General features: G+C 43.0%; 1 protein-coding gene across 1 annotated transcript in view; it reads left to right on the top strand.

Moving 5' to 3' along the window:
• Positions 1-207: 207 nt before the first annotated feature.
• LOC149461640 (rho guanine nucleotide exchange factor 17-like) overlaps positions 208-18,921 on the top strand; it is a 350,052-nt gene continuing 331,338 nt past the window's right edge. Inside the window, exon 1 of the mRNA XM_089678032.1 lies at positions 208-4,669. Coding sequence (XP_089534158.1) covers positions 815-4,669 — 3,855 coding nt within the window. The 5' untranslated portion in view covers positions 208-814. The remainder of the gene's footprint in view (positions 4,670-18,921) is intronic.

Here is an 18,921-nt window from a genome sequence, read left to right on the forward strand (position 1 = left end):
CCAACTGTTTTTGTGTCCTTTCATCATTAAAGTGTAAAGTTTGTATCTTATGTAGCAAGTAGATAAACTCTAACTCAATTCACTTTATTAGAAGAAATATAGAGAAAACGGCTATGTTAAGTTTAGTGTTAATAATTAGTCCCGTGATGCTTCAGTAATTGGAATAATAGCAATTATATTTTTCTTTTCTGCTTTCTTTTAGTAATACACCACCGGCAAGAATGTTCCCATACTCTCCTCCGAAAAATTGTCTCTTCTAAGTAAAGCTTGGCAGTGTTCTCCCATGTGAAATCAACACTCAAGAGACTGAAGAAAAAAAACACCAAAGGATTATTCTACAAGCCTGTGTTCTGAGATGTGCAGAATACAACACAGGCATGTGACTGGAGGATATTGCAACAAGGAAATGGTTTTTGCTTGCTGATTGGTGGGGGATGGCTTCTTCTGAGAGTTGGGGCTGAGTTGGGTCTTCCCAGGGTTAAACTGTTGTCAAGGAAACTTTACATAAACTTTTTTTTTCCTCCTGCTTGTGATTTTAATCTCACTGATGGAAAACCTAACAGGAACTAAATAGGATTTAATTTTTCTGGTCGAGATGAAGATTGACTTTGATTTTCATCTTTAGATCAACTCTTCAAACTTTACGGAATAAAGGATGCTTGTGTGGATCCTTTTACTTTGTTGCCTATGGATGGATTTAAACTTTGAATGCGTTTTAATTTATTCTTAGAAGACTCTCACGACGTATTCAAACGTCGTTCTTTGTGGATATCAAGCAGGAACAAGCCACTGTGGTGTGGGATTGTTTTAAACCATGGCTGAAAAGGATACAGAGAGGAAAGTGCGGGTTTACAGGAGTGTGTCCTTTAAAAAACTAGGGAACTGGAATGCAAAGTCTTTTAGTGAAGAGGGAGGCACGGATCTGCCCGGGAAAGGAGATGTCACCCAGCCCACATGTCAAAAAACACATCGTCCTCCTGCCAGATCGCTGAGCTTAACTAGGAAGGTGTCCAAAATCTCTGCAGCCAGTAAAGACCAGAATATCTCATCGGTCCGTCATATTTCTCAGCGTTTTTCGTCTCACATCAGGGACGATGGAGCTCAGAGTGACGACGAAAGCTTGAGGAGAGCAGATCTTTGGAGAAAGTCTTGCCAACCTGGGTCCGGTGAGACTGACACGCCTGTCGAGACTTCACCGAGAGAACAGCTTTTACAGGGCACAACTGGCTACGATGACATTTCCCTGGCACTGCCAGGTAAGTCCCATGATTATCCTGACCCAAGGGAAAGTCAGAGCTCAGGGATCTCAGTAGATGAAGTGAACTCTTTCTGTAGTTTTCTTCACCAGCCGGATAACAGAGAATTGCTAGTTGCGGAGGGATCAAACTGGCCAAGTGTTACTGAAATGAGAAAACTATTTGGGGAGGGCACAAGAAAACTGCCATCTAGGGCTTCCTCCCTGCCAGAATCTGAGGAGCCCAGGCCCCCAGGCCAGTCAGGACCACTCATAAAAGAGACGGCTGTAGCAGAGCCCCAAAGACACTGTTCCTTGGAAGCTACAAGCAGCAAAAGCTTTAATTACTATACCAAAGACAGTCCGTCCAGCACATTGCACTGGTCCACAAACCCGTCTGCAAGGACAGAAAGTACCTTTTGTCGAGCACTAACGGAAAGCAGGACAGAACAACAAACCGTATGTATGGATAAAAAAGATCAACGGGTAATAAACACTGGTCCCAAACCCCAGCCTCCTCCCCCTCCTCCAAGAACTTGTATCCCGTTTGGTCTGAGAGTGAACACACTTTCATCTGGTCTACCTAAACAAGAGGCAAGACAGCAATCAGATAGTTTACATTCCTATCATAGTTTAGGAAAACCACAGTTGGCCCCCTCTAATGTCAGACTCAAAGACAGCTCCAGTGAAGATGAGCTGCACAAAATTACTTTGCCTCAACATATCCCAGGTGACAGTAGTGATGTTAGAGACAGGCCCCAGGAAGTGTCCTCGGGAAGTGAACAGGACAGTGATATAGACATCCTTAGAGATAGTGTCAGAAAACGGTCTATAAGAAGGAAAAAGAGAGACATTGCAGCTTATGCTACACTTAATAAGGAATCTGAATGCAGCAAAGGGCACTTAGTGAATGATGCCAAGGGTGACCTAGGCCCTGGTACTGGATTGTTGGCTTTTTCACAGCAGAGACATGATTCCTGGTCCATATCATCTAATAGTAGTTCTAATACTGTTGTCAAATCAGGTATTTGTCCTACAGAACAAAATGTTTTGGGTATCTCAAGCAGTGCTTCACATGAAACTCCCGCACAGCGCATCAGAAGTATTTCTGAAAGTATGACGCCAACCAATCCAAGTCAGTTGACTACGGTGTCACCAATCCCCATTGTGTCTCGGGTTGCAAAAGTTAACATTCCACCATTTTTGCCCAGCCCCTGTGGCTCTAGAAGCAGCAGTAGATATTCAAGCACTGAAACCCTCAAAGATGACGACCATTTTAGCTCTTTTTTCTCTGCTCAAGGCCGTAGCTTCCAAGGAGGTTCTGGTATACACCGATCCCCAAGTTATGGGCAACATGAAAGTATTTCAAGGCAGCTAGTGCGCCCAAGAGCAAAAGTTCCCTGTAGCATTTCAAAAATAAAAAATGAAAATCTTAGTGATAGTTCACATTGCGACCCTGAGAACGACAGCTCCAATAAAAAGTCAATGTCCAACCCAGATATAGCATCGGATACTCTTTGCCTGCTAAACTTCTTAAAATCCGATATTTCAGACTTGAAACTGAAAAAGGGGCGTGGGGCCAGTGACAAGGAAGGATCATATGCTAAGCATGAGTCCTACCAGGGTACGGTTGAGCCTCAAAACACGCTATCCAGAGGTAAGGAGAGGTTGCAACAAGGAAGTCGTCCAACATTAAAAGACTTGACCGCTACTTTACGCCGCACTAAATCTTTTACATATTCTGACAAGTTAGGGTCCAGAAGGCTTAATACACACAGTTCCTTGAAGCAAAGTTCATCTGAGCTCATGTTAGCTTGCCCATCCAATAGTGATTCCATACATTCACAGAGGGATGTTGTAAGTGATGTGGAAAGCAGGAATGGAGGTGGATCAGATGCAGCACATGACAAATACATTCAAGAAGCAAGGCAAGTATTCGAGAAAATAAAGCAGATTGGGTCCCAGGATGACTATAGCTTTGATCAGGAAGTTGAAGAACATCTCAAAAGTGCTAAAAATGATACGTTAGAGACAGCAGTTGGTGAAAACAGTGAAAGCCAATTTTTGAATAATTCTACAGCTGAAGAAATTGTGTCACATAGGAAATCTGTAGACTTGGACTTATCTGGACACGAATCTAGCATGACCGATGAAGGAATTGTAACAGAGGCTGAACCTGCACCTTGTACTTCATATCGAGATATTGGTCAGACTCTCACAGTTTGGAAGTCAACAGGAAATTCTCAAGAACAAGGTGAATACTTGCATACACAAAATGGAGACTTCCAGTTACTTTCACCCAATGATAACTTAGAAAGTGATAAATGTTCTGAAGTTGCAGCCAATAAAGCATATACTCAAGGACCTCTAGATGCCCCACCGACACCTGGAACAATTAGACGAAGAAGGAAATTTCCTTCTCTTGGTAATGGTGGGACAGATTCTAGCAGTGGAAGCAATGGTGAGTCTGGAAGTGAAACTTACAGATCTCTGAGTGATCCAATGCCCCATCGGCGGTATTCGATCACCGAAGATCCAGCACAGTTTTCAATGGACAGTAACCTGCTTGGATCATTAAACGCAAAGTCTATGATTTCAGATTCTTCAGCCTCTGCTCTTTCGGAATGTACAGGTAGTGCTGCTAGTGTGTTGTCTTTCAGCAGTGATGGGATTAAAGATTACAACACGGTCATCCAAAATATTGTCAGCCAACCAGGAGCTCTTGATAAAGTCATTGATGAAAAGGGAAATGGCAAAACCATCAAGAAAAAGTCATTTAGTGACCCAAGTCGACGAGGAGATTTGACTACCCCTGGCCTTGAAGACCCTAGTGAGCCTTCAAAAGAACTAGAGCAGTCCATCCTAGCTTCCAGTAGCGAGCCAATATTATCTGAACAAAGAGATGAACTGGAAGAACTTGAAGAGGTCGAAGAGGAGGCTGGAAAGTTGCCTATCGAGGCAGAAGAAAATGGGTTGGAGGGAAACCAAAACTTGAACTTTGACCCCAACCTGGTAAATGTTTTATCCCCAAGAATGGTCCGACGCAGTTTTAAAAAGCGCTCCAATAGAATTGGTAGTCAAGATGTCAACAAAGAAGGTGAGGAACCAACGGATGCTTCTGGTAAATCTAGACTACCTAGCAAACATATTCGCCACACAAGTGAACCAGCTGCTTTTATACCAATCTCCCCTCCTGAATGTAAAGTGTTAAGTGGTCCCTTTTCAAATGCCAACTCTACAAAACATCCCAATAAACAATATCCAGTTTTGATAAACCCCCTACTGGAAGATGTATCAAAACCATCGCCAACTAATAACTTTGGCACTGTGGATTTGCCTAGAACAGCACCAAGCACTCCAACTACCGTGGAACCAAAACTACTGAAGCTTCCCAGGCCACAAGAGGATTCCAGCAACAGAAGCAAACCTTATGTGGTGAGTTCCATGTTTCATTTGATTTTTTAGTTTTAACTATTTCTCCAGTAATGTTGTACTTCTTTGTGGCTGTTTATTGGCTGGTATCTGTTTCTTTGAAAAATAGTTTTAGGCATTTGTGACACTATGGATCACAGCACCATTTCTTCTCCTGAGATAAAGTTTATTTGTAGTTGCTTCTAGAATTATTTTGATTATTAATGTTCAGTATTTTGTGTGTTGTTTTGGATTTTTTGTTGTTGTTAAGAACTACATGGAGAAGTTGATTTTTTTTTTACATGTTGGCCTTTATCAGTTCAGTTGTTGTCAGCCATAGCTAAGGCTCCCAAACATTTCTGGAGACTACTACTTCTGGACCACAGGAAGTTCTCTTTTTCAAAGCAGTGCACACCTGTGTAGCATCAAATGCTGGAAAGTGTCTGTGACCCAGGAGCAATGCTACAGTTTCTGTCCTTAAAAGTTTAGGGGGGCCAGACTATGGCCAGTGGAAGTAGAAAACATCCTGGTGTAAGTGGGACTAAACAATGCCCCATCATTGATATTAGGGTGAGGAATGGTATCCCATCTTTGGTGTCAGTGGGAGGAATAATGCCCCATTGTTGGTATCAGTGGGAGGAATAGCGCCCCATCATTGTGATCAGTGGGAGGAATAGTGCCCCATCATTGGTGTCAGTGGGAGTAATAGTGCCCCATCATTGGTATCAGTAGTAGGAATTGTGTCTTATGATTGGTGTTAGTTGGAGGAATAGTGCCCCATCATTGGTATCAGTGGGAAGAATAGTGTCCTATCGTTGGTATCATTAGGAGAAATTGTGTCCCATCATTGGTGTCAGTGGAAGTAATAGTGTGCTGTCATTGGTGTCGGTGAGAGGAATAGTGCCCCATCATTGGTATAAATGGGAGGAATAGTTCCGCATCATTGGTATAAATGGGGGGAATAGTGCCCCATCATTGGTATCAGTGGGAGGAATAGTGCCTATCATTGGTATTAGTGGGAGGAATAGTGCCCCATCATTGGTATCAGTGGGAGGAATAGTGCCCCATCATTGGTATCAGTGGGAGGAATAGTGCCCCATCATTGGTGTCAGTGGGAGGAATAGTGCCCCATCATTGGTATCAGTGGGAGGAATAGTGCCCCATCATTGGTGTCAGTGGGAGGAATAGTGCCCCATCATTGGTATCAGTGGGAGGAATAGTACCCCATCATTGGTATCAGTGGGAGGAATAGTGCCCCATCATTGGTATCAGTGGGAGGAATAGTGCCCCATCATTGGTATCAGTGGGAGGAATAGTGTCCCATCATTGGTGTCAGTGGGAGGAATAGTGCGGCATCATTGGTATCAATGGGGGGAATGGCGCGCCATTATTGGTATCAGTGGGAGGAATAGTGCCCCATCACTATATCAGTGGGAGGAATAGTGTCCCATCATTGGTGTTAGTGAGAGCAGTAGTGCCGCATTGTCGGTGTCAGTGGCAGAAACTATACCCCAGTATTGTGAGGTGAATAATGTCCCAAAGGCCAAATAAGAGCAAGCAAAGGGCCACATTCGGCCCCCAGGCCGTTAATTTGGAGACCTCTGTTTTAGACTCCTGCTTTTGCCACAGTAATTAAAAGTATTTTTTGAGTACAAGGACTGTTGCATATGTTACAATGTTTACAGTGAGTAGGCTCAAGTTTTAAGCCACTCCCACTGTAGGCCAATTTTGCCACACCCACAATTTGCCACTACATGTGACGCCTAATTGTTTTTCTCCTGGTGTCCAGTTCTAAACACCCTCAGAGAAAAATATGCCAGAAATCTTGCAGCTGATATCTTTCCCTGCCTCTGCTGCATTGTTTCACCCTCCTATGTTATAGACATAAAGAGATGGGGAGTTTCCAGTAGTGCTGACCTGTTTTTGTTGTCCTGATAGGGAAAGTGAGCGTTGTCATACTAGGACGAGAAGTGTGTCTAGCCAGGTATAGATAAAGGAACAAATGTGAAGCAAGAATACTAATCAGCCAATATATCTAAGGACTGGTAAGCTTCAATGCAATACATTTTTGTTTTTGGGTTTCAATACAGTTGAAAAACCCCTGTTGGTATTTTTGATGCTTATGTCCCATAGGTGAGATTACCATTTACTTCTTGTCCTATAGACACAACCGGAAGTGCTAAGAAATCTTAGTGGGAGCCTGCACTGTGAATTTTTTTTTTGTATGTCCCATTTGGGAGACTTCCCTTCACTTCTTGTCCTATTGAGACAACAGAAAGTGAGAGGAAATCTTAATGAGGACTAGCACTGTTTTTTTCAATGGAAAGCACAAGGCCATCGACATTAATCCTAACTACAGTCCTATCTGCAGCTTTGGTAGTCTCATATTACAAACAATACAGAATCAATATGTAACAATCCAATAAATGGAGTTGATAGTAATTGGGACTCAGAGATTGAATTGGGGGTTTCATACTTCCAGGTGAAGAGTCATATAAGGGATATGATACATACTGCTGGCAGCACTCATATGTCTACTTCCCAAAGACAACCTCTGGATATGACGCTGAGCACGTGCACCCTATGTCTTTGGTGGACCATGGTGAGGCCTGTTCTGAGTGGAACCTGTCCTGTTAAACCTCTGTATGGTCTAGGCCACCGTGCTGCAGCTCAGTTTCAAGGTCTTGGCAATCTTCTTGTAGCTTAGGCCGTCTTTATGCAAAGCAACAATTCCTTTTTTCAGATCCTCAGAGTTCTTTGCCATGAGGTGCCATGTTAAACTTCCAGTGACCAGTATGAGAGGGTGAAAGCGATAACACCAAATTTAACACAACTGCTCCCCATTCACACCTGAGACCTTGTAACACTAACGAGTCACATGACACCGGGGAGGGAAAATGGCTAATTTGGGCCAAATTTGGACATTATCACTTAGGGGTGTACTCACTTTTGTTGCCAGCGGCTTAGACATTAATGGCTGTGTGTTATTTTGAGGGGACAGCAAATTTACATGTTATGCAAGCTGTACACTGACTACGTCACATTGTAGCAAGGTGTCATTTCTTCAGTGTTGTCACATGAAAAGGTAGAATCAAATATTTACAAAAATGTGAGGGGTGGACTCACTTCTGGGAGATACTGTTTATAATTTGAAGGACTCCTTTGCTGAGAGATTGGTGGCCACCATTGTTGCCTTCAGTTCACATTTGTTGTGGGTCAACGATTTGATGTTCAAGCTAGGGGTTGAGCATGAAAGCATTTTTCTTTTTCTTTTCTTTTTAATTTTACGCATTGCACCACAGTCATGACATGTAGGTAGTGCTGCTCAGCAGAAAGGGCACGTTGCCCCCTATTGTAGTTGTGTTTTGGGATGCCATTCTAAATGAATGCCTCAGCAACCCATCATATAAAGTAGCACTTATTACCGTAACTCGCAGCTGTAAAACCAGCCTAACAGGTAGATTGTGGCCATTATAACTGCTTAAAAAATGATTTCTATTCGTCCGGAGTTGGAAGAAAATGGGATTGGAAATATTTGTATTGTAACCTCCTTGTTTGGGGAAGGAAGTTTTTGACTGTTCTTGATAACAGCTTGTTTCCTGCTGTGAGGAGGTGACAGATTAATAAGTTTGCTCTTTGCGGGAGGCGTTTCTGAGCTTATTGTGAAACACAATTAGGTGTAATTTATTGACAGTTGTCTGAAATGTCAGTTGAAAGTGAAGTTACACATTTCCATCTAGAGAAAAAAAACTTTCCTGTCTGCAACCATATTTTCTTGCCCAAACCTTGTCTTTTATTTTGTGCTCTCAGTCCAATCCAATTTTTTTTGCTGAAATTTATACTGTTAAAAATTCCTATTAGATGACCATTTAGTTGCATTTCATTGGAGTGAATGAAAGGAGTGATGAAAATTATTTCATACTTTCAATGACCACTAATGCTGGGGCATATTTTAAGTCCCATTAATGCTGAGCATTTTTCACTCCCATTTACCTCCGATACCAGGGTAATTTTTACTGTCACTGACCTCTGATACCAGGGTAATTTTTACTGTCACTGACCTCTGATACCAGGGTAATTTTTACTGTCACTGACCTCTGATACCAGGGTAATTTTTACTGTCACTGACCTCTGATACCAGGGTAATTTTTACTGTCACTGACCTCTGATACCAGGGTAATTTTTACTGTCACTGACCTCTGATACCAGGATAATTTTTACTCTCGCTGACCTCCGATACCAGGGTAATTTTTACTGTCACTGACCTCAGATACCAGGGTAATTTTTACTCTCGCTGACCTCCGATACCAGGGTAATTTTTACTCTCGCTGACCTCCGATACCAGGGTAATTTTTACTCTCGCTGACCTCAGATACCAGGGTAATTTTTACTGTCCCTGACCTCTGATACCAGGGTAATTTTTACTCTCGCTGACCTCTGATACCAGGATAATTTTTACTCTCGCTGACCTCTGATACCAGGGTAACTATTACTCTCGCTGACCGATACCAGGGTAACTATTACTCTCGCTGACCTCTGATACCAGGGTAACTTTTACTCTCGCTGACCTCCGATACCAGGGTAACTTTTACTCTTGCTGACCTCCGATACCAGGGTAATTTTTACTCTCGTTGACCTCCGATACCAGGGTAACTTTTACTCTCACTGACCTCTGATACCAGGGTAAGTTTTACTCTCGCTGACCTCCCTCGGATACCAGGGTAACTTTTACTCTCACTGACCTCTGATACCAGGGTAATTTTTACTGTCACTGACCTCTGATACCAGGGTAATTTTTACTGTCACTGACCTCCAATACCAGGGTAATTTTTACTCTTGCTGACCTCCGATACCAGGGTAAGTTTTACTCTCACTGACCTCTGATACCAGGGTAACTACTACTCTCGCTGACCTCTGATACCAGGGTAACTTTTACTCTTGCTGACCTCCGATACCAGGGTAACTATTACTCTCGCTGACCTCTGATACCAAGGTAACTTTTACTCTCGCTGACTTCAGATACCAGGGTAACTTTTACTCTCGCTGACCTCCGATACCAGGGTAATTTTTACTGTCACTGACCTCTGATACCAGGGTAATTTTTACTCTCGCTGACCTCGGATACCAGGGTAACTTTTACTCTCGCTGACCTCCCTCGGATACCAGGGTAACTTTTACTCTCGCTGACCTCAGATACCAGGGTAACTTTTACTCTCGCTGACCTCTGATACCAGGGTAATTTTTACTCTCGCTGACCTCTGATACCAGGGTAATTTTTACTCTCGCTGACCTCTGATACCAGGGTAAGTTTTACTCTCGCTGACCTCAGATACCAGGGTAACTTTTACTCTCGCTGACCTCTGATACCAGGGTAAGTTTTACTCTCGCTGACCTCAGATACCAGGGTAATTTTTACTCTCGCTGACCTCTGATACCAGGGTAAGTTTTACTCTCGCTGACCTCTGATACCAGGGTAATTTTTACTCTCGCTGACCTCTGATACCAGGGTAATTTTTACTCTCGCTGACCTCTGATACCAGGATAATTTTTACTCTCGCTGACCTCTGATACCAGGATAATTTTTACTCTTGCTAACCTCTGATACTAGGGTATTTTTTGCTGTTGCTGACCTCTGGTACCAGGGTATTTTTTGCTGTTGCTGACCTCTGGTACCAGGGTATTTTCTACACCGCTGATTTTGTTTTTACTCCTATTGGCCACATTCCTGCCCCCCAAAAGTCTGATGGGCAGTACACTGGCTCTTTGTTTAAAAGGGTTGAAGACCCATGGCCTAGACCTTCTGTAGCACGATGGAGCAGTTTTTTCACTTATGGCAAAAAGGCGGTCAATTTTGTTATTAATAATAATTTGATTTATTAACAGGAATTTAAACAGATGGGTTATTTAAAGTGTTACTGAACCCACAACAGTAAAATCAGTCTGTATATACAGTAAAGCATGCTTGTTATACCCACTGTGGAAACTAAGGGGTAAATCCTCAACACCGTGATCCTCCCCTTATTCCACAGTTCCCAACCTATCTGTACAGAGCCCTAGGAGGCAATCTGCACTTTTTTGGAGGGGATGAGGGTGCATGTGATTGACTCAGAATGAAGACTACTCCTAAAAGCTTTAACCAGTGCTCAGCTGGATACTGATAGAGGTCACAGGACTGCTATATACTGCTAATGAGAATGAGGTATTTATCAGTTTATATTTAATAAAATAATTGCATTTTCATGTTTTGTGTACTGTGGGAGGCCATACAGTGGGGCAAAAAAGTATTTAGTCAGCCACCAATTGTGCAAGTTCTCCCACTTAAAAAGATGAGAGAGGCCTGTAATTGGAAGACTTAAATTAAATCTAAAGCCCACACTTTTTTAAAGCAGACCTTCCATGGCTAATGGTGTGCTTGCCAGCCCCCTGCCCCACAATGCTGATGGCTTTAAAAAGCCATTTGTTGCCCAAAAATCTTTTGCCCAAAAAATGAAAAAACTCAACCCTGGCCTCTGACACTTCTGGAAGGTATGGAAGCATCACTCTGACTATCGGCAGAGCTAAGAGTTCAAAATCCAATGAAAATGCACACTTGCAAGGAGCTGGAGTGTGTTTTCGCAGGATTTCGAGTGTCCAGCATGCCTAGTAACTGATGAGAGATGAGTATTTTCGGGTGATCTGTTTGTTCACTTTTAAAAAACCATTTGTGTAGGGGGTGGTAGAACGCAGGCCAATAAGCGGATTCTCCTCTTTCCATGTAGGGAAAAGTTGAAACCCCTGTCGGTTTTGTGCATAAGTTTCCCCTTTGGAGAGATTTCTCTGTACTTTCTGTTTTGAGACAAGAAGTAAGAAGAAATCTCTCCAAATCCACTCCTAAGCAGTTGTCACCAAAACTCACTGAACGTTTTTCACCTCTAATGCTTCCAGTGACAACTCTAAATTTGTGATATTCTCCCACTTCCAGTCTTGGAGATAATGCTCACCAAGACAATTAGAGAGGGTGAATCTCACCAGCTGGGACACAGACAGTCATAAAAACATGGCAGGGTTTACTTTGTAAAGTAAGTGTTAGTACTTTCAATGAGTGAGGGAAATAAAAACTGGGATTTTTGCTAGCACATTATTTATTTATTTCAGGTACTTATATAGCGCTGTCAATTTACGCAGCACTTTACATATATATTGTACATTCACATCAGTCCCTAACCCTCAAGGGGCGTACAATCTAAGGTGCCTAACTCCCATTCATACATACTAGGGCCAATTTAGACAGGAGCCAATTCACCTACCAGCATGTGTTTGGAGTGTGGGAGGAAAATCACACAGGCACAGGGAGAACATGCAAACTCCAGGCAGGTGGTGCCATGGTTGGGATTTGAACCGACGACCCTAGTACTGCCAGGCGGAAGTGCTAACCATTTAGCCTCTGTGCTGCCCAAATTTGTTAATTGAAGTGAACACAGCTTACTCGGCCTGGGGCCTCTCCCACCAACTATTGCAGAAGCCAAAAATGCTTTTACGTTCAACTTTGGCATGTACAAGACCTAACCTTAGGTGTAGACAATAGATGGAAATAGATAGGTGTAGAAAATAGCTGGTGATGCATCCATGTTAATGCTATGAAGCAGGCAAACACATGCATACACCATTGGTACTGGCTAATTTTCGGGAAAACCGTGGTGGCTTGGACAGAAGGCTTTCGTCGTGTCTCCTGAGATCTCTTGGCTTGCGGTCATAGGTTCCTGCTGATAAATCTGTGGTCATCTTGTGTCAGTGATCCTCTTAATCCTGATCGCTATGAACTCATTTCACGCTGATAAAACTAGGCCTCGTCTGCTTAGATTTCTATTTTCTTGTTTTAATATCCTCACTAAATGAGCACAAGGAACTGCTTCTTCTGCCAACTTTTTTTTACTGTTCTTCCTTAAAATTTCCACTCTGGTTCTCCTCAGTTTAAGGGAAGAATCCAGCTGGCAGCCATAGCAAAACTGCCAAGAGTCTCCAATTATTACAAAGTGCAGGTTTCTAACAGGGTGCAATCAGGTTCAAGGAAATCACTGTGAATGCCACACAACGGGACCTCCTTCTCATGTTCTTTAATAGCATTTATATAAGGTGGCCTCTCTTAAGGGCCTACAGATGTTACAAAAAAAAATTATATCTGTAAAAGTGGGATCAATGAAGTAAAATGGCAATCAAATTGGATGGTTATCTAGCACAAATCTACAGTTTAGCAAATAGACATGTGCATGCCAGAAATTTGCCTTTCATTTTGTTTCGGATATATTCGTTCATTGAAGAATTTAGTTTTGTCACATTGTTTATGTTGACACGATTTGGTTTTCGGAATTTGTTTTATATCTTTGGCATTCGTTTGGTATTTGTTGGTTTGGATAATTTGAAAAATATTTCAGTTTTTCTGGAAGATTGTTATACATATAACTTGGCAGCATAGTGGCTAAGTGGTTAGCACTTCTGCCTAGCAGCACTAGGGTCATTGGCTCAAATCTCAACCATTGCACTACCTGTGTGGAGTTTGCATGTTCTCCCTGTGCCTGTGTGGGTTTCCTCCCACATCCCAAAGACATGTTGGTAGGTTAATTGGCTCCTGTATAAATTGGCCCTAATATGTGTATGTAGGAATGTGGGTTAGGTACCTTTTGATTGTACGCTCCTTGAGGGTTAGGGACTGATGAGAATGTACAATATACAGGTGAAACTCGAAAAATTAGAATATCGTGCAAAAGTTCATTTATTTCAGTAATGCAATGTAAAAGCTGAAACTGATATATGAGATAGACTCATTACATGCAAAGCAAGATAGTTCAAGCCGTGATTTGTCATCACTGTGATGATTATGGCTTACAGCTCATGAAAACCCCAAATCCACAATCTCAGAAAATGAGAATATTGTGAAAAGGTGCAATATTCTCGGCTCAAAGTGTTACACTCTAATCAGCTAATTAAGCCATAACACCTGCAAAGGGTTCCTGAGCCTTTAAATGGTCTCTCAGTCTGGTTCAGTAGGAATCACAATCACGGGAAAGACTGCTGACCTGACAGTTGTGCAGAAAACCATCATTGACACCCTCCATAAGGAGGGAAAGCCTCAGAAGGTAATTGCAAAAGAAGTTGGATGTTCCCAAAGTGCTGTATCAAAGTACATTAATAGAAAGTTATGTGGAAGGGAAAAGTGTGAAAGAAAAAGGTGCACAAGCAGCAGGGATGACCGCAGCCTGGAGAGGATTGTCAGGAAAAGGCCATTCAAAAGTGTTGGGGACTTTCACAAGGAGTGGACTGAGGCTGGAGTCAGTGCATCAAGAGCCACCACACACAGACGGATCCTAGACATGGGCTTCAAATGTCGTATTCCTCTTGTCAATGCGCTCCTGAACAACAAACAACGTCAGGAGCATCTTACCTGGGCTAAAGAAAAACAGACCTGGTCTGTTGCTTAGTGGTCCAAAGTCCTCTTTTCTGATGAGAGCAACTTTTGCATCTCATTTGGAAATCAAGGAGTATGGAGGAAGAATGGAGAGGCACACACTGCAAGATGCTTGAAGTCCAGTGTGAAGTTTCCACAGTCTGTGTTGATTTGGGGAGCCATGTCATCTGCTGGTGTTGGTCCACTGTGCTTCATTAAGTCCAGTGTCAACGCAGCCGTCTACCAGGAGATTTTGGAGCACTTCATGCTTCCTTCCGCAGAGGAGCTTTATGGGGATGCTGACTTCATTTTCCAGCAGGACTTGGCACCTGCCCACACTGCCAAAACCACCAAAATCTGGTTCAATGACCGTGGGATTACTGTGCTTGATTGGCCAGCAAACTTGCCTGACCTGAACCCCATAGAGAATCTAAGGGGCATTGCCAAGAGAAAGATGAGAGACATGAGACCGAACAATGCAGAAGAGCTGAAGGCCGCTATTGAAGCATCCTGGTCTTCCATAACACCTCAGCAGTGCCACAGGTTGATAGCTTCCATGCCACGCCGCATTGAGGCAGTAATTGCTGCAAAAGGGGCCCAAACCAAGTACTGAGTACATATGCATGCTTATACTTTTCAGAGGTCCGATATTGTTCTATGTACAATCCTTGTTTTATTGATTGCATGTAATATTCTCATTTTCTGAGATTGTGGATTTGGGGTTTTCATGAGCTGTAAGCCATAATCATCACAATGATGACAAATCACGGCTTGAACTATCTTGCTTTGCATGTAATGAGTCTATCTCATAGATTAGTTTCACCTTTTAAGTTGCATTACAGAAATAAATGAACTTTTGCACGATATTCTAATTTTTCGAGTTTCACCTGTATATGTAAAGGGATACATAAATTGGCAATGCTATATGAGTACCTGTAATAAATTTTCAATATATTATTGAATTGGAAGGATTCAATATTTTTACACATTAGTTCAGCCCACCAAGAGAAATGACTGGACAATACTGACTGGTGTCACGTGCATCCGAACTAAGGAATGGAACAAAAATTGGATCCATTCATTATCCAAATCGGTATTATCAAACGAATTTGAAAACTGAGTTCATTTCCCCATGGGAATTCTTAGATTGTAAGCTCGAAAGAGCAGGGCCCTCAATCCCCTCATGTTTTGCATTGTATTGTTATTGTTCTGTCACATGTTCTGTCCCCCATTGTAATGTACAGCGCTGAGCGAACTATTGGCGTATACACAGCATGCTTGCACAACCGCGCAGAACTGTGTACAACCGCGTGCAGCCGTATCCTGTTATCTATTGGTAGAGGTGGTTGAACGCAACACCAATGGATCCCATGCTCCAAAATACATGTGTATTTTACGCTGTACAGCTATATATGCCCATGTGCATGAGTCCTTAGATCTGTCGCTCAAAGTCCCTCATAGATCTGTCCGCAATTTCTTATAGGCTAGCTAGGCATCCCTCCTCTATTGGCAAAGGGCATCCACTGATAATTTACCTTATGCAAATGGCCACAGGAATTCCATTGTGCCAGTACACAGCTCCATTGTTATCTTCTTACAGATGTCAGCAATGGGCGCTGAATGTGTTGTGTATTACGCTGCACATATGCCAGAGATAGTGTGCATTTAAAAAAAAATGCTAGGAGTAGGAGGAAAGGTTTTCTTTACCAGAAGTGCATGCCAACAGCATGCCAACAGCAAAGACCCTTCCACGCTCCAGAAGGTTCAAGTTTCTAGAAGTGCACCATCTCCTGATCACCTCTCTTCTTCTCTGGTGGCCTATCCTGCCAATTGCCCCAGTCTGTAGCTCCTCCTAGCATCAGGTCGTTTAGCTAATTCCCATGCTAGGGGGCTTTGGTGAAGAATTTAGGCAAGGCAGGTTGGAAATCTACATCTTATATTCAAAGTCAAGCTGGAGCTCAAGGAGTAATTTATAATAATAAATGGAAAATAATATTATCGCTGTATATTGTGGCTTGTCAAGAACTTTTTCATGGAGATTTTGAAGTTACGGGAAGGTCCAACATCCATTTATGGGAACTGATGGAACTTGTATCCCCTCCAGCCAAAGTAACTCCACCATCAGTGTTTGCTCTCCTTCAAGGCTGTTAGCCCAGTGAATTTTGGTTTGTAAACTGCGGTTTATGTTGTTGCATGTTCTCTTTTGCCTCTGTTCCCATAGAAACCACTTCCAAGGCTACATCACAGCATTAATTCATCCAGCTACCATGGGAAATCTATAATTAAATGCTGCGTGTGTAAACAGGAAGGCGATGAGGAGATCAGTGCTTATTACAGGCCCACTGGGGCACCGTCTGTGAGAATCGCCCGCAAGGCTGTCCGTTCAGCTTCAATTGAGGGACCATTAAAGGGTCAGTCCATCCAAAACTGATATTTAAGATTGCAACAGATTGCAGCTTTACAGGCCACCTGATGGTTTCTTAAGTCACTCTGGGATGTTGGTGGTGAGATCTTTGTGCTGGAGTCGCTGGATCGTATCACTCTTTGCAGCTGTTTTGAGGAGATCCCAGTCTTCCCATTGACTTTTTGAATATAATGAAGCCTTTCTAAGTAATAGGAACACAAAGAACTCCAAGTTGAGTGTTGACAGAGCTGGTTACTATGGTGGGACATTTTCTCCCATAAAGTCCCCAAGAGATATTAGAAACCGGCATTTGATCACTGGCCTTCACCTATAACTCAAAAATGTAATTCTTGCAACAAAATTTTGCAACAAAAGTTTGCCACAATTTCCACTAACGTGGACCTAATAATGCAAGTTTCCCTATTTTTTAATTTCCCCATCCATGTCAAAAAACTTTAGTGAGATATAAAAAAAACAAAGCCTATGGGGAAAAAAATTAAATCACTTACCTTACTTTGGCTTCTGACTGTGACACCTATGCAAGGATGATTTTCCAGGGAATGCGGAGTACCTCCACCTCCGCAACATCTCCAAGATACGCACATTCCTCACCCCAGACACCACCAAAGAACTCGTACACTCCCTCATCATCTCACGCCTGGACTATTGCAATTCCCTTCTTACTGGCCTACCCAAACGAGCGCTTTCCCCACTCCAGTCGATCCTAAACTCAGCGGCTAGACTCATCCACCTCACCAACCGCTCCACATCTGCCTCCCCCCTCTGCCAATCCCTTCATTGGCTCCCGATTGCCCAATGCATCAAATTCAAACTGCTAACCCTGACCTACAAGGCCACTCACAATGCCGCCCCAAACTACATAACTGACCTGATACCCAAATACTACCCTACCCGTGCCCTCCGCTCCTCACAGGACCTCCTACTCTCTAGCTCTCTGGTCTCCTCCTCCCACGCCCGATTGCAGGACTTCTCCAGGACTTCCCCCATCCTCTGGAACTCCCTACCCCAATCCATCAGACTGTCGCCTACCCTCCTCACTTTCAGGCGCACCCTGAAAACCCTCCTCTTCAGGGATGCCTACCTCAACCTCACCTAACACCCGACCTCACCTCACAACTAACCACCTCCACTCCTTCTGCCACTCAATGCCCCACAGCCATCTCCTCCTGTGCCACCTTCCCCTCCCTCCCTAGATTGTAAGCTCGAAAGAGCAGGACCCTCGAACCCCACGTGTATTGATACTGTCTTGTCTCATGTTCTGTCCCCTTGCTATTGTACAGCACTGAGCATACCCTTTGGCGCTATATAAACACTGTATAATAATAATAATATTTGGGAGAATGTGCTCCTGCACTGTACTGAAGTATCTTCTTGTTTGATTAGAGGTACCTAGCACTCCCTGCTGTCTCACTGTATCTAAAATCTTCATCCTAAATCCTAATTTCTATTACTTACAAGAGGTGATTGTAGCCGTATTAGTGCATTTGCGACAGAAACAATTGAGTACTGTCCGTGACACTTTTTTTATTTGCACTAACATACAATTTTGAGGACAAGCTTTCAGGGAATGTTCCCTTCTTCAGGTCCAAGCAGTACTGATCACAAAGTTTTAGCAGAATGTTAGTAGAGATGTAGGGGATGGGGGAAAAAAAAAAAAAGGAGAACAGAGATAAGACACAGCAAAAGCAAAGTCTGTGGGGGAGGCAACACTCAGAGGCAGTCATGCTTGAGGTGATAGTCATAAAACTGTTGGATAATGATTGAGGAATCCCATGTCCAAATTTAGGCCGTTATCTCTTGTGTCAAATAGAATTATTATTCTTAGTTCAAAAGTTTTTCTTTTCTGAATGGATTTGAAATTTCCTTTAAGAACTAAAATATTGAGGTCTCCTATTGTGTGGTCTCATTGTGCAAACTGGTGTCCCACAGGTGTGCAAAAGTCATCTTCTTTATGTTCCTTGATGGTATGTCTGTGCAAATTCATCCTTGTTTGCAACTTCTGTCCTGTTTCGCCAACATAAGATCTTTTGCTACATTTTCTGCACTGGATAAGGTACACAACATATTACTTACAACTAACTCATCTTTAGGCTTCCACCAAGATGATGTTACTGGTATGCTGTGAATAGCCTTGATCATTTGATCTCCTGCTATTCAGATCTTTGCATGGGTTATCCTCTGTTTACATCTGTGCGGTTGGTGCCGCTGTGGGACCAACACAAATATCTGCAGCCGCACCACCCACACAGAGGAACGCGGTAGCTGCAGACGAGTGCCATTAATTCTAATGGCACGTCGCCTGCACTGGAAATCGCAACCGTACTGGGAACCAAGGTTCCTGAGTGGGCTGCGATTTCCAAAGTAGTGCAGGGAATTCTTCCCTGCGTGCCCTGTGCCATGGGTGCCCATTCAAATGAATGGGCTCTCGTG

Source organism: Staurois parvus, unplaced genomic scaffold, assembly GCF_062004578.1.
Source record: "Staurois parvus isolate SC_StPar_1 unplaced genomic scaffold, SC_StPar_1.0 ptg000196l, whole genome shotgun sequence".
NCBI lineage: Eukaryota > Metazoa > Chordata > Amphibia > Anura > Ranidae > Staurois > Staurois parvus.